Source organism: Pleurodeles waltl, chromosome 3_1 (assembly GCF_031143425.1).
Source record: "Pleurodeles waltl isolate 20211129_DDA chromosome 3_1, aPleWal1.hap1.20221129, whole genome shotgun sequence".
NCBI lineage: Eukaryota > Metazoa > Chordata > Amphibia > Caudata > Salamandridae > Pleurodeles > Pleurodeles waltl.
Genome location: NC_090440.1, coordinates 675074212 through 675098226, shown reverse-complemented (window position 1 = coordinate 675098226; position 24015 = coordinate 675074212). Strand labels below are relative to the sequence as shown.

The 24015-nt window shown below is 45.3% G+C and overlaps 1 protein-coding gene across 5 annotated transcripts in view; it reads left to right on the top strand.

The window, feature by feature from the left end:
- Window positions 1-1311: 1311 nt before the first annotated feature.
- TMEM216 (transmembrane protein 216) overlaps window positions 1312-24015 on the top strand; it is a 60984-nt gene continuing 38280 nt past the window's right edge. For 3 of the 5 annotated variants that reach the window (XM_069223261.1, XM_069223259.1, XM_069223257.1), the window contains exon 1: window positions 1312-1390. Coding sequence is in view for 1 of the 5 variants with exons in the window: in XM_069223260.1 (XP_069079361.1) it covers window positions 1378-1390 (13 nt within the window). In the remaining 4 variants the exon portion in view is untranslated. Of the gene's footprint in view, window positions 1391-1443; window positions 1578-24015 lie in introns of those variants that run through there. The other 2 variants (XM_069223260.1, XM_069223258.1) reach the window with 2 other exon arrangements.

Sequence of the window (24015 nt, the reverse complement as noted above, 5' to 3'; positions counted from 1 at the left end):
CCGTCGCTATGGCTGCGTGTGCAGCTTCTCGCGCTCTGGAAGAAAAAGAAGCCGTTGACAAGTTCGCGCGCCAGGAAACAAAAACACAGGGATCTAAAAAAAATTTTTTTTGTAAAAACAGATCCCTAAATAAGATGTTACCAGTGCCAACCACGAAGATAGCGCTGTACTCCTCCAGCGCAGGCCTCTAAGGATTCAGGTTTGCCGAGACATTACAGCAGCAGGGGTACTGCCATTAGTTTACATCTGCCGCCGGTGAAGAATAATGTCACAGGATGGAGAATCGGTGCCACCAGGATTTCACCACTGCGATACCCATCAAAGTTTCCAAGCCGGGAACCTCCAATCAGCCGACCTTGACCAGAGCAGATGTCAACAGGTAGGAAATTTGTGGGTTCTGGGTTGGTGGTGACGCCCTCGTCGCCAGTTTTACGCTCAGACATATAGTTTTGTAGATGAGCTTTATTAGATACCACCAACCCACAGCAAGCATAAACACGTCTTCACCCTCCACAACTGTCAGCTTCTCTCTCAAGATCCAGTGACATCATCTGGAACTTGGATAACCTATAAATTCTAGACAGTGCCCAACATTCCAGGTATCCACAACAGTTTTGCAAAGAAAGAGGAAGTGTTATTGCCTCAGAGGTTTATATGTGCTGTGTTCTCTATGGTTATGACGTTAATCCCATGAATGCTGGGATATGTTTTCTTTGAATAACATCTCCTATTGGCTGCTGTTAATAATAAAGCATAGCAGGAGAAGCATAATCCTCGCCTCCATGTCTTAATAGAATTGAAAATTCTTGACGCGGAACCTCGAAATGTTTTCATTCAAGGAGCCTGGATGTTGATGAAGTTCGAAAGAAGAACTGGGCTAAGCGAGGCCATCAATGTTCTGGAATTGGATGGCTGGATCAGTTGATTGCAAGTTCTTTACATTTGACTTTATGTTCTTACTGTTATGGCAAAGAAAGAGGAGGGACATTATTGCTGGAGCCTTATATAGGGTCTGGAGATGGACCGTGATTGGACAGCATATGGTCATTGGATATGTAGTTTAAAGTTTTTACTGTATTTGAGTCCCTGCTGTTTGTCAGTAAAGATATCAGAAAGCATAATCCTCGCCTCCGTGTCCTTAATATAATCTAACATTCTTGACGCGCTGGGTAGGAACATTTTAATATCACAGTTCAAACGGCTATTCTGCTCCCTCCGCCTCTCTCGCTGTAACCGTGATTAATATGCAGTCCCCTTTCTATATCCGTAGCCAGTGTATTTCTTTTAGCAAGTTGTCAGTCCTTTTTCCATGTTTACTGTTGACAGCAATACCGTTCTCTGGCTCCGACGCTGTATTGGTTCCCATGGACACTGAAGATGGCGCCTAGAGGTGAGTGTTATACAGTTAATGGGCACCAAAGAAAATGAGTCGGGAGAAAAGGAGAGACAGCAAGAGAGCGTGCAGAGAGGAAGGGAGGATGAGAGGCATACTGGCCACAGGAGGCGGCAGCTGGAGCGATCATTAGATGGGCTGGAGTAAATTGCACTGAGAAATGGACATGGAAAATGGATTTAGGGTGAGCTGTAGAGTTTGAGGGGTCGAGTGAAGGCCAGTGGGATAGTGTTTATGGAAAGTTGAACGGGTAACTATGGGGCAAAGGCTATTTAGAGGAAGAAAAGAACGGATGACAAATTGAGGATTGCCGGTAGAGGTGCGGCGTTAAGTAAAGAGGGGACGAAAACGTCTGAAGGGACTCGAATTTTGAAGGCCAGACCTTTATTTTTGCTTCACATTATTAATTTATTGGGGCGACCCTTGGGAATATCGTTTGAGCCTAAGGTATTTCAATTACATGTTGAAGTCGGACCGTCATTACCTGTCAGGGCTTTTGAGGAGTAATCCTTGCTCAGATGCTCGTCTCATAAAAGTCATATTGCTCTAGTGCACGCATAACTAGCGCGTCCAAACTCTTAGCCAATGGTGTTAAGTTATTTTAAACTTTTTTCCACGCACCCTATACAACGTGTTGGTAAGTGGGACTGTATTGATCAACTTTACATTATAAGTTCACAGGTCACTTTGTGCTTAACGAAACACTTTGCATTCGGAGCCATCATGATACATGTCCCTTCCTTTAACCCCCTCCCCTCATTTGTGCGAGGGACTCCCAACCCTTCCAATGACCATACTGTTTCTCAAGACCTGCTCCCCAGTTCCGCCTTTGTTCATAAATGCAAGGCAGCCTTTAGGATTGTAAAATGGCTGCAGTTTATCATAATATATTGAGAGAGGCTTTACATGGTGAATAAACCACATAAAATGGTCATAAAATGTCCCATTAAATCCTCCTTAAAATCAAGAACATCTTGAGCTCTTCTGTCTATCAGCCAGTCTGCTCTTGGCGCCGCTCAAGCACTGCCTCTTTTCATGATGGCCTTCGTGGTCTGACACACAGCGTTTGGCAGCCTCTATGCTCCCCCCCCCCTTTGTTACTGATTGGAGGTCAGGGACTACAAGTGCCTTGGCGCCCCCCTGCTGCTGTCCCCCCTGTGGCCCCTTTAGCCTTCTTTTCCATTCTTTTCCCTGTCCCTACCTCAATGCATCCCATGGACCTTTCCTGCTCCCCCTTGTCCCTGCCATAAAGCATCCCAAGCACCATTTCAGAGCAGGGCTCGTTTGTTTTTTGTGCTTCAGGCCAACTAAGCTTGTCTCTGCTGCTCCGTTCTCTAAGCAGCCTTGCTCTGCCCGATTCGTGTAGCACAGAGGTCTTCAAACTGGGGGGTGGGCCCCTAGGGAGGCCTCAAGTAATCCCAGGGGGGAGCGCCAGACTCTGGCCAAAACAAGCATTATACAGATAACAGGCCTTTGTTTTAAGCAGAGGCATGTTATTGCATTTTTAATAAGGTAACAGTACTTAACTGCAATTTTTAAACAGGTCTAGACATATTCAAACATTGTCATCTTTATAAAATAATTGTAAAAAATTCTGAGGGGGGCCCATTTTTCAACTAGAGGGGTGCGGCATTAAAAGGTTGGAGACCACTGGTCTAGCAGCTGTGACGCCATGCTGTTTAGGGGTGGGTGGGTAGCTGGGCAAAGCTACTGGTCCTGCTGTTCATGATGATGCCTTCTGTGGCCCCCCTTTTGCCTCCCATGGTGCACCCAGATCCGTGGGTTTAAAGGACGCTCGCCAATCCTGGTGCACCAGTTTATGCAGTCTTTTTTGTAATTGTAATCGTATTTATACTAAACAATAGCTTACTACCCCTGACGAGGCGTCGAAGCGCTTTTCGATGAGTAGCACGCTACTCCGGAACCCAACAAGAATTAGTGATGGATTAGTATCGTTAAATAATGGGTACAGTTTTAGTATTATTATGAGTTAATTTGAGCCGTGGATATGAGAGTTTGTTAGTTAGACTGGAGTAATGGAGGGGTGGAGGAGGAAATAAATCCAGAGGTGTTAATTGGGAGTATATCCTTCATTTGCTCAACCCAAAGGATTGGGATGAGTAAAGGGGGGTGGAGGGGGAAGAGTATGTGGAAGGGTTAGGGAGAGCATAGTAGCAGGGTGAGATGAATGCAGGAGAATTTAGTAGGGTTGTGTGGGAGGTCACAGAAGTAGAGTGAGGTTTGGTGAGTTAGATGTGGAGGGAAGAGTTTAGGCAGAGATATTTAGGAGATGAAAGTAGTAGAAGGGATTTGGGATGAGTCAGAGTGAAAATGGAGGATAGTTTGATAGAGACATGACATAAGAGTGATGAGTAGATAAGTGTGATAAGATGAGAGCAGGAATTCATAGTCTTTCCACCCTCCGTCAGCTTTCGTCCCCACCCAAGGGAGGCGTTGTGTGCGGGCCCCCATCTGGTCCGTCATGCGTACCGCCCCACCCTTAAAGGCAGAATAAAACATCCTCTTTCTGTTAAGCAGCTATAACATCCAACCCAGAAAGTCAGCGTTCTAAACACCTCGTTGGAGCCCTACACTGGTACACAGTAGCACATTGTTGTGGTGTTCTTTAGCTTAACAGGTGTTGGGAAAATTACAAAAAGCAGACTTGATGCATGGCTCCTGCTCCAAAACAATTACTGCTACAGGGGTGAAAGGTGCCTCTCTGCTGCTGCCTGCCAGGCTCTGAGACCACAATTTATCTTGTCCTAGGGCAGGAGGTCGGCTGTAGGGATAAAACAAACAACATGATGATCAATTAAAAATAGCTGCCATTGCGTGCCTCCCCAAATTTCTCTGGGGGTGGGGTGGGGTGCTTTCTACTCAAATACATAAAATTGCAGATTTCCTCTTTCCATTGCATATTCATTTGAAAGAGAGTGCTATCTGCTCAGATACATACAATTGCAGATTCCCTCTTTCCATTGTATATTAATTTGAAAGAGACAGAGCTTCAGTCCACCAACTAGACCACCCGCTACTCCGGTCCATCTCAAAGTAACTCGACAATCATGAAAATGCAGAACATGAAGTAATGCAGATAGCAACAGCTGCAATCCATACATGTATAGAAAGCCTTTTCTGCTTGGTCACCCCAGATTTTTTGCTTTTTTCTGGCCCCTATTTTGCTGGCCTTAAAGCTAGAAGTGGTTGAGCCAACAAATTTACAGGGAGAGCTGAGCTAACCGGTGGTTCTGGCTTTAAGAGCACGAGCAGAGTCCCGAAAATATTTGCCATAAAAACCATACAACGGACATGATATGAGAATATAATGAAGTGTGTTCAAACTTAAAAAAGTGTATATTATTTAAAAACGCAGAAGCAGTTCACCTTAGTACATCAGATGATATTTCTGCATTTAAAAAAGTATTTATTAAAGTTGGGATTGTTTAAATATGCTCTAAGAATCATTCCTGTCCTGCCCTGATGTCAGTGCTCTTAGTGAACTAAGAGGCAAGTTGTCACATGCACCTTATATGTGGGCTAGATTTTTATCATAGATGTAGCAACTGTATAGACTAATAAATCAAACACAAGGAAGATTTTGTATAGCACACACACACACACGCACATCTTCAACTCACATATTTGAAGGTGCTCTCATATGTGATAATGAACAAAAAGGAGACTCAGTAAAATAAAGTATTTGCCTAGAATCTCAAAATTTGGTTAGTCAGGGAAGCTGTGATTGATCCCAGATTTTGCAGTTTCATGCTGTGCAATTGAGCCACTTGATAGATAACTTTTTATGACGTTAAATGTTACTGCATCATCCTTCATATTTGAAAGTGAGATCAGAGTATGGTAACAGACAGAATCCACCTTTTTAGTTTTAGCAAATTTACATAGCGTGAACCATGACCAAGGTAACAAATGGGGTTCATAACAGACACTGACTACATGAAACATTTGTTTTGGTTTTTCAGCAGAGAGAAATTTGCTGGGATTCGAACCTAGTTCCCCATGTTGCCTTGTCAACAACTGTAGACCCTGGCCACATTTCCTCCTGTGAAAGCTCGGCTTGAGGCTCCAAGAGGACATTCAGCTGAGCCAGAGCCAGGCTTCTGGCTTGAGCTTTCATTAGTGTAGAGAGCCACTCGGGCTCTATAATACTTTGTTGCCCGAGAGGTCGCGAAGGTGGGCTTCGGGCTGTGTTAATAAAGGAGGGGAGCTGCGACACGGTAGTCTTCCCCTAGACCTAAAGCAAGTGACTGTGTCCACGAGTCTCTGCTGCCGCGCTGCGCACGCCTTACAGTGGCGATGAGGCGGGATTGGGACACCACAGCCCACGGTGTCCGTGTCGGAAATCTCCAACACAACAAAGCAGCGCTCGGCAGCACGAACAATAATCGGCGCTGGAGAGTGTTTGAAGGAAAAAAAAATATATAAACCATGAACACAGACACGAAGCCGGCGCGGCCTACCTCAAAGATGTGCACCGGTCCACTGGACAGAAAGAAAGAAGGACGCATTAGCCTGCTGTCGGGATTTATCTTGCCTCAACATGGCAGAAGTGTCCTCTCCCCCAGGAGGCACTGAGCACAAAGACCTGCTGAGGTGCCCACACAACTGCCTGTGGGAATACCGGCAACACGAGGTGAGAGACAGTAAAGGCCCTTATTCCCTGCACTATGCTTCAGCACCCCATACAACCTGACTCTTAGGCCACCAAAGACTGGAACTGCGCCAATTAAACCCAGAGTGAGCAAGATACAACGTGAGGGGTCTCTGATTTCGGGCTGTGTACTGGCTATCGCAAGATCCCTGGAAAGGTGAGATACCAGAGAGGGGCCGCCGGTATCATATTCCGTACCACAGAAAATAAAGCAAGTCACCTGCAACGATGAGCGTGCCAGAGCAACAAACCCCACCAGCGCCATCAGGAGCTTATTCGTCGGTGGCGGCATTGCCACCATTTAGTCAGCTTGCGGACGATGGCACCTGTGGCTTGGCCGTCTAGAGAACTACTTTGGCTCCACGCAAGAAAAAGATGGCGCTGTGTGCAGGTCGTTGATGCTACATATGGGAGGTGATGAGCTCCACGAGCTATTTGACTCTCTACCTGACGCAGGAGACCTGACGGATTTTGATGATGTGGTAACCGTGAAACAAGCTTTTTGATCCTCAACTTAATCGCAACTACGAGAGGTTCAAACTGCACTAGGCCCAGCAGACTGAGACGGAGTCGGTTGACATGTCCTATGCGAGACTGCGAAAGCTGGCCAGAACATGCGTAGGACTGAACCAGCATGAGAAAATAAGGGCGCAGATAATTCAAGGGTGCCGGTCAAACCTGTCATGAAAACTGATCATGCGGCAGCCGGGGATATCCCTCGACGAGATCCTCATGCTTGCGCGCTCACACAAACTATCTGCTGTACGGGCAGATGCCATGGCAGCAGTAAGGGGACAGACCATGGTGGCAAACCCATCCTCAAGGACTGTAGCTGTCAAAGAAGAGCAGGTAGACGCTATTCAGACTCGCCCAAGCCCAGGACGACAACTCAACACTCCCAGACATGGGGAAGAGGCCTGTGGCAGCTGTGGGTATGAACACAAGACTCTAGGTAACTGTCCCACAAAGGGCAAAGTATGTAACAAGTGCGGGAAGGCGAATCACTTTCCGAAAGTGTGCAGGATGGGGAAAGGCAGGCCCCGAGATCCCAGAGGGAAGACAGCAGCAGTCAAGCACATAGAAAAAGCAGTGTATGCAATCCAAGTACAAGAAGACACGAAACCACCAGTGTATGACGAAGAAGAAGAGGAAGACGTGTTCGTCATATCATTCACAGGAGGAAAGCAGCGTAAACAACGACCACCCCCATGAGTACGGTCAAGATCAACAACACCCAGGCCACGGTACTCATCGACACAGGGGCATCAGTCAATGTGATGGACAATAAGCTATATCAGCAACTGTCTCCAAAACCACCACTATCACCAAAATTTATACCTATGGAGGACAAGACCCCTTCCCACTGCAGGTACTAGTCGCGAATGATGGGCACAGCACCCAAGCCAAACTGTACGTGGTGAAGGGAGATCGTGGCACTTTGCTGGGGTGCCATACAGCAGAGGACCTTGAGCTCGTATTTTTTGCAAGACAAGTGTATGAGTAATATGCTGAATCCATCCTTCAGAATTTTCCCCAGGTACTCACCGGGCTAGGAAAACTCAGAGGCAAGAAGGTGAAGCTGCATATCGACAGAACTGTGACACCGGTAGCCTTTTCATCTGCACCCAGCTATGGAGAAGGAACTAATGATGCTGGAGAACCAAGGTGTGATTGAGAAAGTGGATGGGTCCACGCCCTGGGTCTTGCCACTGGTGATTGCGCCGAAGCCAAAACAACCAGGGGCTATCCGTCTCTGCCTGAACATGTGCCTACCCAATCGGGCGATCAAGCAGGAACTCCACGTCACACCCACAATGGACGACATCATCGCGGACCTCAATGGTGCACAGTGGTTCTCGAAGTTGGATCTCAATTTAGGCTACCACCAACTGGAACTGGAGCCTGACAGTCGGAATATCACCACCTTCTCCACCCATGTCGGACTCTGATGGTTCAAACTGCTAAATTTCAGAGTCTCGTCCGCAGCAGAAGTCTTCCAGAATGCCATCCGAGAGACGCTGTCTGGGCTGGTGGGGGTAATCAAACTAAGTGATGACATTCTGATCTACTCGGAGACAAAGGAAGAGCATCACCTCTGCCTTAAAGCCACCCTGCAGAGACTCTCAGAAGCGGGCCTGACTTTACACAAGAACAAGTGTGCCTTCTATCGCTCATCCATTGATTTCTTCGGATATATCTTCTCAAAAGATGGGCTACAGGTAGATCCAAAGAAAGTGGAAGCTATCCGCCAAGCAACAACTCCACAAAACGCCACAGAAGTAAGGAGTTTCCTGGGTATGGCCACTTACTGTGGCAGGTTCATTCCCCAACTGGCCACGATAGCTGACCCGCTACGACAATTGACAAAGGTCAATCACAGATGGGAATGGACTGCTAAAGCAGACAAAGTCTTCCAGGACATCAAAGGAGCATTGCTAGATAAAGTAACCATGGCGTACTGCCACCCAGAGAAAAGGACGGAAGTGGTGGTGGATGCAAGCCCAGTAGGGTTGGGAGAAGTCCTCATGCAAGAGCAGAACCCCCAGAAATGGACCCCAGTTGCATACGCCAGCAGAGCTCTGTCAGCAGTAGAGATGCGGTATGCCCAGGTGGAACGAGAGGCGCTGGACATCAGATGGGCGTGGAAACACTTCCATCTCTATCTATATGGCCAGGGATTCCAAGTCATCACAGACCACAAGCCACTAGTGTCTCTGTTCACCAGCTCAATGAGATTGGCTCCCCCAGGAATAGAGAGGTGGGCGGTCCTGCTACAGCCGTACCGCCTCACAATCATCTACCGCCCAGGGGCAAGTAACCCCGTGGATTATCTGACGAGGCATCCACAGACAACTTCCAGGGGAATTCTGGAGAGCTAAGATGAAGAAAAGATAGAAACCTTCACCATTTTGTTAATACAGGTGGCGTGTCCAGTGGCCTTGACCGTGGCAGAGCTGGCGAAGGAGTCGAACAAAGACCGTGTCATCACCCGGGCAAAGGACGCCATGGAGCAAAATAGGTGGAAGCATTTCCTGGAAGGGCTGAAAACATATGATCCAGAAGAAAAGGTGGCAATGCAAGGATTGTGGAAAGTCCGGGAGGAGTTGTCTGTCGGCGGCGATGGTCTTCTTCTATGGGGGCAGAAGATAGTAATTCCCCACAGTCTGTGGGACAGAGTGGTGAAATTAGCTCATCAAGGAGCAGCAAAAAAAAAAAAAAGCGAGACTGCGAGCGAAGGTATGATCCCCGGCCATGGACACAAGAGTAGACTCCTTTGTGGGGAACTGCCACTCGTGTATCATAACATCCATCAACCCTCCCGTCACCCCAGTGATTACTGAATCACCCTGCCGCCACCCCTGGTCAAAAGTGAGCATGGATTTTGGAAGTTTTCCAGATGGGAAGCTCACAGTGGTATTGGTTGACTCATTTACAAAATTCCCTGTAGTAGAGACGGTGTCATCCACCTCGTTCGAGACTATGAGGCCAGTACTGGAGAGAGCCTTCGCCACATTTGGCCTTCTGGATGAGATCAGCACTAATAATGGGCCCCATTCCAAGGGCAAGACTTTAAGACTTTTATAGATGAACTAGCCATACGCCATCATAAAATAATGCCATACTGGCCGCAGGCCATTGGCAACATGGAAAGGTTAATGCGCACTTTGAATCGAGCATTGAGAATCTCCGTAGAAAGGGGTGATGGCCTCAAATGTAGTCTCCAACAAGTCCTGCGTGCCTATTGGCAAACAACACACAGCACCACAGGGTGTGCTCCCGCCGCCCTGCTGTTCATAGTTGCCCCGCGGGACTGCATCCAAGCAGGAGCTTGCTGGGAACCGCCAGCACTGGATGTGGCCATCACTCAACAATGGCAAAGAAAACTCAATTCCCGGGCCACGGCCCGAAGAAGAACACAGTCCCGGAGCTTCCAGGTGGGTGACAAGGTGTTGGTGAGAATACGACAACTAGGAGGCAAGTTCTTAACTCCGTTTGAACCTAAGGTGTGGAGAGTGGTGCAAACCCAAGGGTCCATGGTGACCGCCAGACGTGGTGACAGACAGGTGACAAGGAACATTTTGCATTTCAAATGAGCGGGAGTGCCTGCGGAGAACTATCCAGAAACCGAAGAAGAAGATACTGTTTGAGAATTTGAGGAAGGAGTCAATGAGGGGTCAGGAGACCAAGCAGCGCCCAGCCGGATGGTACCTCAGCCCGCTGAAGAAGACCAGGAGATAAGGTTGAGTAGTCGGAGTGAGAAGTATCATCTTCGGCCCAACCTGGCTCCCAGTCAGCGGCTTCTTGATTGTGTGTGCTGAAGGACACTGCAGTATAAGGTGACGTGTGCTCCTGCATGGTTGATGACCTGAAGAGATTGTGAAGTGCGTTGTCTACAACCGAGTTAGCATGGAGCTTGGCAAGCCATCGTGATGGCCCGGACGCAAGATGTGCAAAGAACATTTATCATCTCGTAGATATACCTCGGTCTATCTCTTTTCCTTTTTCCCCCCTTGCTATACTTTTCTATCTATCCCTCTCTCCACCCCTCTGTCCCTGTTGGTTGCTCCTTCCCATACACTAATCTCTCCAGCCTGATTTGACCTATTCTTCTGTCTCTATTCGTTATGCTTATATTATTGTGACAGTTGTAGTTGAGACTAGTTCAATTATGTTGGTTGTGCTGTGGAATAAAGTCCTGGAGAGATGTAGAGAGCCACTTGGGCTCTATAATACTTTGTTGCCCGAGAGGTAGCGAAGGCGGGCTTCGGGCCGTGTTAATAAAGGAGGGGAGCTGCGACCCAGCAGTCTTCCCCTAGATTTAAAGCAAGTGACTGTGTCCGCAAGTCTCTCTGCCGCTGCGCTGCACTCACCTTACAATTAGCTCGCCCACTTCTGCCTATAACTGTGCACTATCACCCTGCTAAACAGGAGTAAAGTGTGTGTGCTCCCCTTTAAATAGGGTTTAATTTGCTTATCCTCGTTTCACATATTTAACTTGCCTATAAGTCCCTAGTACATGCCTGTAAGTTAAATGCCACTTGTGGACTGCAGCACCTGATGTGCCATCCACAGAGTGGGCCTATGAAACATCGCTTCAGGTTTACCATGTGTATCCTAACTGCAACAGCCTAAAAACTGCTGTCAAAATAACCCTTTTGACAGACTGGATACCCTGCCTTTAAATAGTAATGTTCCCCCTAAGTCCATTTTGTTGCTCACAAGGTAGAGTGGTTGTTATTTAAAAATGGAACATGTGCAAAATTAAAGTTGGCATGTTCCTGCAGTGGCCAGACATTCTGCCAGGTATTTTTTACTGGCAGAATTGTAGCGGGATCCTGGAAAACGCAAAGTACCAATTATAAACTTAAAACTTAAATTTTAACAGGAACCTGTTAAAATGGGCATTCAAAAACTATTTTTTGTATTATTAAAAATCCAATTAATTGTTGAAGTTGGATTTTAATAAATATTTAGAAAAAAGTTACTTTTAGAAAGGTGCATTTTTCCTGAGGACCCTTGAGGCTAATTTTCATTAGCCTCCCAGAAAAAGCTTGACTTAATGAGGTGTGAAAACTGCTCCCCAAATGGGTATGGGGCATTTGATCCCTATCAACTCAGAAATCCAAGTTGGCATGGACCCAGGAATTTCATTAACTTGAATGGGACAGAGGTTAAGCCTGCCAATTCAATCATCATTCTTTATTTGGCATTTGCCATAGAATCACATAAAAGCATATTTAAATATTGTTTGAAAGAAAGCCTGCCATTTCATGATTTAGTGTAAGGAAGTATATGAATAAGGTAAAGCCTGTCTCCATGAGGCCCACACTAGTCAGTCTGGCTCCAAACCCAGTGGGAGGGAAGCTATCCCTAGAAGTGGTTTGGAGTGGACAGGAGAGGGAATGCTCATTTCCCTGGCTACACTTCGAGGTTGAGATGAGTTCTGCCCATGGGAGAAAGGCTTTTCCCACCTCAGAGTTTTAGGAGTTAAGGGCAGTGTTAGATTGTTTGCAGTAGGGCAAACAGGAACTGCTGAAACAGGGTATAGGGCTACCCTCCCTGGAATGTTTTTCTCTGCTGGTAAGGGAGCATCCAGTAGTCGCTGCCAGCCATTGGTAGCAAAGGGTGCTAACCCTTAAAAGTGGCACCCCAAGGAACCCTCCTCAGAGCACTTTGTAGACCTGTGAAAAATCAGAAGGACTGGACTTGCTGTCGGTGACCTGAGAGGAGCCATAAAGTACTGGCCTGCTCCCTCTTGAAACAAGGCCAAAGAAATAGACTCCAAGGGTCAGCTGGCTAACTTCCTGTGCAACTACATGGACACAAGCTGCAAGACGTCTTTGTCCTGAAGGAACCAGTTGACCAGTACTAAGTGGACTTGGATTGGCCTTGCTAGTGGGCTCTGCTAGAGGAAGTCAAGTTATGGAAGTGCTGTTCCTTAGGTCCTGGGAGCTTTAGAAGTGACACAGGAACTGCCCTTAGAAATCCTGAAAAGTTGAGACTTGGAAAATTGGTAGACTTCCAAGATGTACAAAATGTGATTATTATTTGGAGTGAGTGACTATCCTTCTTAAGGAACAATCGCAACCCTTGTCACAATGAACCCTGAAAGTCACTAAATTAACCTGAGCTCAAGCCACTGGTAGCTAAGGTGCAAAGTATACTAACATCCCAAATCGAATTAGAAAATAGAGTATATTAACAAACGAAATGACCCCCAAATGGCAAAAATCAAATAAAAGAACCGGAGATAAGAATTTTTAAAGTTTTAAGTAGGAATAGTATCAAGAAGCACAAAGTGCCAATGATAGTCCTTCACACATTACTCTCATTAATAAGCTATGTTTCTGCCATGTTGATTTTTTGATTGGATGTAAGCACCAGAGTGCCATATTTCAGTTCCTAATTACTGTAGTATAACGTCTAGTGCCATTTGGACAAAATAAACATTAAAAGTTCTTCTCTCCTGTTAGAAAGCTGGTTAATAATTTAGGAAGGGGGTGCAACCCAACATAAAAAATACACCCTTGCTCAGTCTCAAACTAATGTTCAGTGAAACTTTGCTCAACACCTGACAGCCATGACACAAGAATGAACTAGATCTCCAGGGATATAGGTGTTAAGTCCAAACAGTATACAACCAAACCAGAAGTCGTGGAAGCAACACAATCAAATGAATTCCGAAAACTACTTTAGAAAAATAGAACAAAACGCTATTACCCAAAAGATAAACTGGGTAGTTGGAACCAGCAATATAAATGTTTAAGTAAAAAGCACCTAGAAAAGTAAAGCACCATTGAAAAAAATATATCCGTTTGTGTTTGACTCGAAACTAGTCACGATTTCTGTCTGACTGTGATAGAGCAGAGGTCTGATGCACCTAATGCTCCCAGTGAAAGTTTTTACCTTTGGACTTAGCCTTTTTCCTGGAAATAAAAGTCTTTCAGCAGGGAAACATTGAAAGCTGAAGTAGACTAGGGTCCTTAAAGGCAGATATGTAATTGTGCTCAAGCTGTTGATTTTGGCCCCAGAAGCTCTGAGATGGCCAAAGCTGGAATTTGTAGCTGCCTATGTTACTGTATGTTTTGGCTAGTATGATCCAGACATATCTTTACTGCAGGGTATTGCTGAACCTGTTTTCAGTGAAGCATTAAGTTTTAAGTGGAACAAACCTGGTTTCCTTGTCCCAGTTCTCCAGAACTGTAAAAAAAGGACTAAGTCCCACTTTTCTCTCACTGCCGTGAAAGTTCTTCCTGGTCACCCATGCATCTCTTAGGTAATCAAGATAGGCATGTAGGCACTGGGTTTGTCCAGCCAGGAGTCTTGCAGGGCTCATTTGTCAATGGTCATCTGGGGCTTCTTAGAGTCAGAGTCCTTCTGCTTTTTGTATCCCTGGAGCAGGCAAATAGGAGGCTAGCCATATGCCCCTTGGAGAGCTGTTCTGTTCCCTGGGTGCCCTTAGGAGTCCTTGCATCTTCTTTCTTTCATCAGGGCCTTCACCTTTGGGGGTTGCACAGTTCCAGGAATGTTCTGAAGCGGTGGTATCTGTGCAGTAGTTAGCAATTGGAGAGGTTTTCCTACCCAATCCTGTTTACTTTATTGGTCCATGTCCACCTCCTTTCACAGTTCTTCCTCTTTGATTTACTGTAAAAAGAACCCCCAGAATCCCTAAATCCAAAATGGGTAACTCATTCCTCCATAAGAAGGTTATCTGGTTCTTCCTAAACTACTGCCCTATGTAGATGAGTTCTTCTCCATTGTTTAAAGCCACAAACTGGGTATTCCTTTTGCTGGGGTAGAGGCAGAGAGTCTAGTAAGGCTCTTGGAATGAATGGGAGAAGATCCTGTCAGCTCAATTAAGCATCTCCAAATCAAAAGAGCTAGTGTAAAGGCTGTTCTTTATTCTGCCAACAATTCCTGTGACACAATCCCAGATGGCTAATTCCTGTGGAGTGTCCATTTCTTGACAACACAACTTCCTTCCCTGGCTTAGAGGCCAGGCCGTTATCCTCTGGTGAGCAGTCATTAACACCAGCCAGGAATGCATATTGGGCTTCTGGAGGGGAGATGAACGGTCAAACAGTTTCTGAGCCAGTTTTGGTGCAGAAAGGACAACATGCATTCTTGTTAAATGTCACCATTAAATTACATTTTTAAAACCGAGGGGAAAATAGCATTGAATATTTCTGCTAGTACTTTCTCCAGACATAGGCAGAAATGAAGGGTTTTAATTTTACCCAAGCCTGTTTATGGGGAATTTTTGCTTAGCCTATGCAGTGAAAGGTGCTTTTGGATATTTAGTCAATGTGAACACACACTATTACTAACATAATGATATATTAATATATAAAAGTACGTTTTCCTAAAAATACTAGAGCATTTTTCTTTCCTTGTGTCACTGCAGTGCTTTAAAACTGCAGGCCAACCAGAGATCAGTGGTGCTAGCGGTAGCCATATATTTTTGTCACACTTATGTGTGTAAATACACACAGCAGCTCGCATATGACATTTACCTTCCACGCCATTTGTGTGTTTTCTACGCCATTTACCATGGCCTTACAGGATGTTAAATAGATGAAGTGGATGAACGCAATTTTGAGTGTATCATTTAGGGGTCAGAGCACACATACTGGAGTACTGAAAAGCAGTGTCAACGTGCACGGAGCCCTCATGCCAGCACAAATAGGGTGCAGAGGAAGGCAGGAAGAAATACATACACAGATTGCAGTTGATACAGAATGCTTTGATAAGAATGATATTGGGCCTTACTTAATGAGACCATAACTGTTGCATTAAGATCAATATGCTGATTCCCACTCAATGAAAGAGTTACATGCAAGGCTGTATTCTTTCTGTACACACCTCTGTACTCATTTAATGCTCCGCATTGGCTGAAAGATGTCTGTTTTAAGCCACTTAGGTGTTTAACCCAGTTCTTTGTAGAGCTTCCTATGTGGGAGGCAGAACCTTCTCAGTACCTTAAAACCACATCATTTGCCTCACCGAGGGCCAAATGTAGCAAGTTCCGAAATTGCGAGTTGGTGCGACTCGCAATTTCTGATTCGCAAAATCCGATGCAGAACGGTGTCTCAGACACCGTCTGCGAATCGCTATGGGGTTGCAAAGACCCACCTCATTAATATTAATGAGCTGGGTTGCATTTTGCGACCCCATATCGATTCCCTGCACTCACAGGGATGGTGGCCTGCTGGAGACAGCAGACCTCCATGTCTGTGACTGCTTTTTAAATAAAGCAGTTTTTTATTTTTTATTTTGCAGCCCGTTTTCCTTAAAGGAAAACGAGTTGCAAAACAAAAAAAATAACGAAACCGTTTGGTTTTGTTTTTTCAGAGTAGGCAGTGGTCCATTGGACCACTGCCTGCTCTGAAAAAAACTTTTTGGCAACATTCACTGTGACACTGGTAGTAACTGCGAATTGCTTTGCGACTGCGGTCACAAAGCAATTTGGCATCGCAGTGCGAGTCGCAAATAGTAAGGAAACACCCCTTTCTATTTGCGAGTCGCATTCACATTTTGCGAGTCGGTACCGACTCGCAAAATGTGAATGAGCATCGAGATGCGCATTTTGCATGGCGCAAACTGCGATTATCGCAGTTTGCACCATGAAAAATGCTAGCTACATCTGGCCCCAAATAACACAAGTATCCTGCCCAAGTCAATACAACACTCCTACATCCCAGTCTGCCATAGCTTCAAATGACCTTTTAACACGTGGCAGTCCAAAATCACATCACACCTATGACTCTCACACAAGGAGCTTAGCTACTCCACCATTACAGTACCTTACCAACACAATACAGCTCTACATGGCAAAGCTACAACCCAACATACCATAGACCAGAGGTCTTCAAACCGGGTTACTTGCCGAGGGGCCTGAATAGATCACAGGGGGGAGCGCCAGGCACTGACCAAGAGGAGCATCGTGCTGAAACATTGCTTTTCTTTTAGTTTAAAAAAATGAGTTTCGAGCTGCGAGAAGGTGTCAGAGGTGGGGCAGTTCTAAGTAACCTCTAGTGCTCTCCCCCCATCTGATAAAGCATCGCACTATGGATACTTTTACACATTTTGGGAGACAAGGCTGCCCATACCACGTTGACAATCATGTATTTGATTGCCTTTTTAAGAGGGGTATCTGAATATAACTGCAGTGTTTGAAATGTTAAATATGTTTGAATTAGTAAATATGCTTGAATTGTTAAATATGTTTAGATATCCCAATTTTATAGAATGTGGAAAAATAGGTTTGTAATTCTGTTTGGCTGTGGGGGCGACTAAGTTTTTTTTTTTTTTTTTTTTTTTTTTTACACGAGCAGGGTGCTGCATGAAAAAAAAAAACTTGAAGGATACTGTGGTATAATTACCACCTGGCAACACACCATACCATGTATTAGTACACCAAACAACGCAGCACATACCAAAGTACATCACATTATATGCACATCGTATCACAACACACCAAACATTAAAGGCATCTACAAATTACACACTAACATACTTCTAATCACGTTGCATCATACCACACAACACAACTTAACACTGTACTATTTAGCGCAGATTCCACTACATCTCATTACACAGCACTGTACTACACAATGGAATATACTGAACACTATAACAATTCAAGCATTATTAAATGCCATGCCTTCGCATACCAATCCTAACATAATGTATCCTAATGTGCCGGAATATATCTTACACCATGTGTTGCACCAGGACACTATGTGACACCCGATCACTACAAAACACCAGGTAAGCCATGCCATCCCATCCCACACCGTACCTTTTAACACCATACAACAAATTTTGGCACATACTCAGCATACCATTATAGTTCAATACATCTCCTAACATCAAGCCTCCATGAACCACACCAAACCAAGCAATTGAAATCCCACAAACCAAAGCACATAGGATTTTGCCATCATTCACTAGAACACAGAATGATGTGCCACATACTGCGCCTTGCAAGCCACTTTATACTATACCAGTCATCACCACTGTGCATAATCTGTTATAAATGTCTTGGCAGCAGGCACAGAAAAAATTATCCTTAAGGTAGAAATGACAGTAACAGATAATCTCTGCAAAAATCTAGAACCATTAGTCCTGATCGAGTATATATCAACACCAGAGTGGCCTGACATTTCTTTACACATTTCCTAAGACACCAGACTTCAATAAGATACCCACACCTGTGTTATGACTGATTGCTAGCCAAGACCATTGTTCTTAAGGCGGGTGAGTGGAAATGGGTGGGGAACAAGAAGCCCAGATAGTCCTTCACACAAGGCACTACGCCTGGGTTACCGGGGCAATCTGATATCAGATCTTGAATAAAGATGTATACATCCAACTCAACACCACATGGGGTCAATGAGGGATTTATCAAGAAGCTTCACATCACTGACATGGCCACTGTATCTCTCTAAAAATACCACAACACAGCTCCAGGTCATTGGCTAAAAAGTAATTGGTATTGTTGACATTTAGCTCCCAGTCAACCCCTGGTGAAACAATATGTTTCCATCCTGGACTAGTGTGTGTGATCCGCTTCTGAGGGTGTGTCTTGTTCACTAATTTGTCATTGTACTATAGTGTTGTCTGAGAGGTGTGGCTCAATGATTTTACTGATTACTTGTACTTGCCATCTCCTAAGTCAATAGATGTGCTTATTAGACATTGGGACACTTTTTTGCATTGACACAACCCCCGCCCCTCAATATTTATGTATTGCAGCACATGTATGGCATTCAGAAAACAAGCAGTGACAAAGCCAATAGGTTTAATTCTTATGTAATTTTATTGGGCATGATGTGTGCGCTTCCACTGAAAATGAGTGCTTGTATTGCATTTATTGAATTTTGGAAAAGCTTATACCATTTGTTATGGTGACTAGCCAATGATCAAGGCTATAGGTCTGATCTGCCAATTAGGAAAAAGTTACAATAAAGACAGTAGGCACGGCATATTTATTGTGAAAAGTATATGCTAAAGTCAATAGGAATTTAAGAATTGTTTTTTAATACTCTGTATCAAAGCCTGCAGAGAGGAATTTTGTCACATGGAATCTCACAGCTTACTGCAGTGGGCAAGGGTTTTTGTGTTGGTTACCTCCACTGACAAACCATGGCTTTCGAAAATTTGCACTGTGATAATCCCTGTTAGGCCCTCCTAGAGGCAGTAGTATTTTTCTTTGTCAGCTGTGATGTGGTATGCGTTTGTAATTTTAGGTCTGATGTTGCTTTGTGGTAAAGTTTATGCTCTATGCAGTAGGCTTGGCATGTTTATGGTGACCTGCCAGTGATAAAGGCTGTGGGCCTAATTAAATCACTGCAAAAGTTATGTCAAATGTAATAGGTCTGATCAGTTTATTATGAAAAGATATGGGAAATGCAGTAGGCATGGCCCATTTGTTGTGAAAAACATTTCAGCCCTTTACTGCGAGGCTATTTCACTCCAGTACTAAGCCATTTTCTGACTATTTGGGGTAAATCGCACTTAGGCCTCCATAATGTTTTTCCACATAAGTTATCCATACCAAATTTGCACCCTTTATTCCCCAACATCCTGGGGTTTTTAAAGGTATCAATGATTTGTGGATTTCCCTGGAGGGACTGAGTAAATAGCCAAAATATAGCTGTTTCCTAAACATGCATCAATGAGAGGTTTGCTAAAATCCCCATCTTCCTAGCTTTCAGAAACAAGCATAACTGAATAAAAAACAATTTAACCAATTTTCACATTTTTTTAAGAGATAGCCCACTTTTACCCATTTTTGTGCTTTCACCCTACTTCCAGTTTGTGGTGGAAACAGATGTGAAACCCATGAGTGATTCCCTAGTTCTGAATTCATCAAGGAGTGATTTGTGTAGCTCTCTCAAGGTTTTCACAAAAAAAACTGCTGAAATAAAATACTGAAAATGAATATGAAAAAGCATCCATTTGTGACAATGTTTTCACCTCTAAGTTCTTGTCATGATTGTTTATTTACAAACGGCATATATTCTTATGTTGCTAGACCCTTTTGGTCGTGGGTAGATATAGAGTTTATAGGTTTTTCAAGGACCTGCATTACAACGACTGAGCTGCACCTAGCAATGTTTTTCATTGGGTATCGACTATAGAGCAATTCATATGGTAAAATGAGTAAAGAATGGGTATGAAGAAAAAGAAACCTAATACTGAGTTTAGGAGCAGTTGTTATTTGTACATATCTGAATTTGTGGGAACCTATACTAGCATATGGTTAAGAGGGCATCTTGCAAAAATGTCTTATTTCTTACACACTGGTGTACATTTGGAAGGCACAAATGCAGAGAAACCCAATTGGTAATAACAAATGTTCTACTGTTCAATGCTCCCACATGTCTCACAAAAAAAATGGTACCCCACTTGTCTGGCTGGGCCTAGTGCCAGCAACACAATACACCCCAAAATGCGACCTGAATACAAGCATTTACATAATCCAGTCCCATCACTTGCTTGAAGAAATGTAAGAACGAAAGAAACTACTGCAGGACTCACAAGGTTTGCGAACCCTGCCGCGTCATAGACTAAAGATAAAGTGGAGGCAAATAAACCTCCCACGGTTCTCACCACTTCTGCGGGTTTGAGAAATGGTCAGATGCTTCCGGGTCTGAGACAAGATTCCCACTAATTAAGGGAGTTTTTTTGTATGTAAATTTCTGATTTTGAAGGATTTAATTCTAGGTATTGTGAATTAATCAACCAGCACCTAGGATAGCAATAAGGTCTCATAAAAAGGCAGAACACAATTCACGCAGCCAACGAGCCAGAGTGGTGAGGTGCATATTAAACAACAAGGGACCAGGGCCCGTGGTACTCCCATCAGCAAAGACCTGAAGACTGAGGTGACGTAGCCTCGCTGAGCTGCTTCAAATCGCTCTGACAGAAACAAAGTGATCCACTTCAAAACTCCTCCTCTGATGTCTGCAAGATGATGCGTAAGAATCTGGTGATCAATGGTGTTGAATGCCACTGATCTGATAAGATCAGGGTACCACTGCTGCCTCTTTCCACGGGCCATGCGGCACCGGAAGCACTGTATTACATGAACAAGAATCCTGTTTCAACAAGCAGAGAAGCAGACTCCAGTGCAGAGAACCTACCCCTTTTAGAATGTAGCCGGTTGTATAACCAGAGGTGTTGAATTCCTATAGCCGGATGCCCAGAACAAATTGGTTGGGGTCAAGGACAACAAGTTTATTTTGTCCTTGGGACAAGTAGGCCCAACCTCCTGCAGGACACACACACACTCTTTGACTGCCAGTTTACAGTGCATTATGAATCAGGGAAGGGCGTTTTCTGTAGTTGAAGTAATATTTGTGTCCGTATCTAAATACTGTTCAAACTTTTATAAATGGTTCATTAATGCAAAGTTTTTATTATTAGGGTGAGCGCTTTAAATAAAGGTTTTAAGCTTAGGCTGCACTGCTGACAGTGGTTACAGTCAAAAAATGTGAGCACACATTTACAAGTTTAATAATATGAGGCTACATATAATGCTCCCAGAATGCTCTCTGATTAGATGCATATATTTGCAGAAACTCGAGAGCAAGATTGATGAAACTTTGCTTTGAAAATAAAATGTTCACAAAAAATGCAACTAGGAAAAAACGTTTCCTAAACTAGTGTGAAAATTTAGTACAATTTCTTTGAAGCATCATCTAGTGCATGCTAGTAAATCAGTGCAACCAGTTTTAACAAGAATATGGTAGGGGGCATGGCCATGCCGATGATCGTAATGGCCACAGGGTACTGAAGCTCTGGCAGCAGACCTCCGATAATCAGCTGAATGGGTGCCTACCAGGCAACACCGGAATGAGGCATGCAGCACAGAGGCACCTGACCGTGGGGAGAGTAGTGGGAGCTGCACCCGATCTTCGGCCAGAGTGTGTGGGCGCTGAAGTTGCTGGGTGGCTGGCCAACTCCCAGCCAGTGCTCCTCGGAGGCCCCGCAGCAATAGGGGCAGCGGGTGAGGCTGAGGTCCGTGGCTGCCAGGGAAGTGTGGTACTGCCTGTAAAAATCTGCAGCGGCCCCCCGCTGCACCTCTCTCGCCCACTGCATCAGACCGGCCTTGGGTGCTGAGGGTGCTAGCGGCAGTTGCTCATCAACTATAGCCCTGCTGAGCCTACACAACCACATCGCGGTGCGGAGAGCCCGCAAGCGGCCTGCTTGTGCTCTACTGACGCATAGGTGCTTTGAAGGTAGGAGGTAATGTTTTTTTTTTCTGGGGTGCTTTTACACGCCATTGGAGGCACCTATCTGCGGCACTATGGTCTCCCCTGAGCCTCGCCGTGCCACAAGCGACATATATAGGCCTGTACACCCCCCCCCCCCCCCAATATTGCCACAGGCTGGGGAGAATTGCAACACCATGCGATACAGGGCAGAGGGGCGCAACCCACCAGCAGTGCGACCCAGCGAAGGGAAACACCTTCGCACTACATCCAGCCTCACATCTGCCTGTTTCCAGGGGACTCCCCAACCACCTCTTCCCCCTTCTTGAATATCAAGCCTTGATCCACGCCGTTTTGGACACCGTTTCTTCACCTCTGGCTATGCCTGCTGAGGAAGATAGCTATTCCCCACCACCCCTCCATTGACAGTGCTGAACGGGGACAATCCTTAACACCTTACTGCTGTCATGGTGCGTGGAGTCCTGAAGCAGTGCAAGCTCCCCTTTGAGAAAAATGTAGCAGTGGATGTGAACATCTTGTCGCCAGCCATTGGGGGGACCGCAGCTGAGGGTACTGCACCTGGACAAATAGTTGGCGCAAAGGCCATAAAGGCAGAGCCGTGTGCAGGCTTTCGTGCCATAGATGCCCGGTACGATACCAGCACTACTAGACTCGACAAAAGGGTGGAGCTTCTTTACGGGCAACAGACCCGACTGGAGAGAGCAGAGGAGCGCATTTCAGGGATTGAGGACGGTGCCGCAAGAGCAGAGAAAAGGCTGGAGCGGCTGGATTCCAGGACAGTTGCAATAAAGAATGAAGACCTGGCGGTCGGGGGCCGCTGTAACAATCTGCACACTTCTCGAATCGCAGAGAACATGAACACCAGCCGCATGGGCCTGTTTGCAGAGGGACTCCATGCAGAACTGCTGGGTCACCAGAACTTTCCATCTACTTTCGTGGTGGAAAGGGCACACCGCTCTTTGGGACCGTGGCCTGCACTCGGGGCCCTGGCCGACCCATCATCGCAAGATTACTCAACTACAGAGATTGCGACATGGTGCTTCACTTTGCCAGAGAAAGGGGGCTAATCCATTACCAGGGCACTGTTGTTTCACTGTTTCCAGAATTCACACCAGCTGTCCAGAAAGCCAGACGAAAGTTTATGGATGCCAAAGATGCCCTTCATAAATTAGGCCTCTGCTATGGCATGCTCTACCCAGCCGGACTGTGTGTTGATGTAAATGGCAGACCCCACTACTTTGACGTCCTTGCGGATGCCTTGGCAGCACGCCACAGAGAAGGTGACCCTGGAACTCGATCCCCCGGACACAGACCCCACTGCCAGTATGGAATTCTTTCCTCCAGACTGATGCTTGTTCCTCCACTGTTGAGGACGACGACTTTTGTTCCCTAGCCCAATTGCTTTATTATGCAGCAGCTCCTACTGAAATGTTGTCTAACATGGTTTGATTACTGCCTGAAATCTTAATTTGCCCATTCTCATTCCCTCTTACCGTACACAATCCTATCCTCGCAGGGGGTTTGCTGCCACAGCATTGTCGTGCCCACATGGTTGATACCAAGTTACTCATTATTGGGGTTAAATTGTTGTTATGTTAGTGCCTATGGTATTCGCTTGGCAGTTCTTTGCCTGGTGTGGGTGTCGGGAGGGAACCAATTGTTAGTTGGGATGTTTGTTTTAGCTTCTTCAACTCGATACAGTGCTGGTTCCGCTACACACATCATAGACCACAATGGTGTAAATCTATATGCACGTGACAAGCAACATACAGAATAGGAAGCAGACTATAGATATATAACCCTCATGTCCTGGAACATACAAGCCTTAACAACTTGCACTCAGGCAAAACCGGTACCTGGTCAGGCACAATGTGCAGGTGGCCTTTCTGCAAGTGACGCACCTTCCTGTGGGCACCAAACACACCTTTGCTTCCACATGGGGATTTCACCCATATTTTGCTAGCTACAGCACGTACTCCTGAGGTGTCTGCATTCTTATACATGAGAACCTTTCCTTCTATCTAAACGCCACTCATATAGATAGAGAGGGTAGATATTAACTCATAGCAGGGGTACTGGCAGTACAAAGAGTATTGTATGTAAACATTTATGCGCCTATTACTGACTCGCCCGAGTTTTTCCAGTCCTTACAATCCCATATAGAGCGTTTTGATGCCTATCATATTCTCTTGGGGGGTGACTTCAAC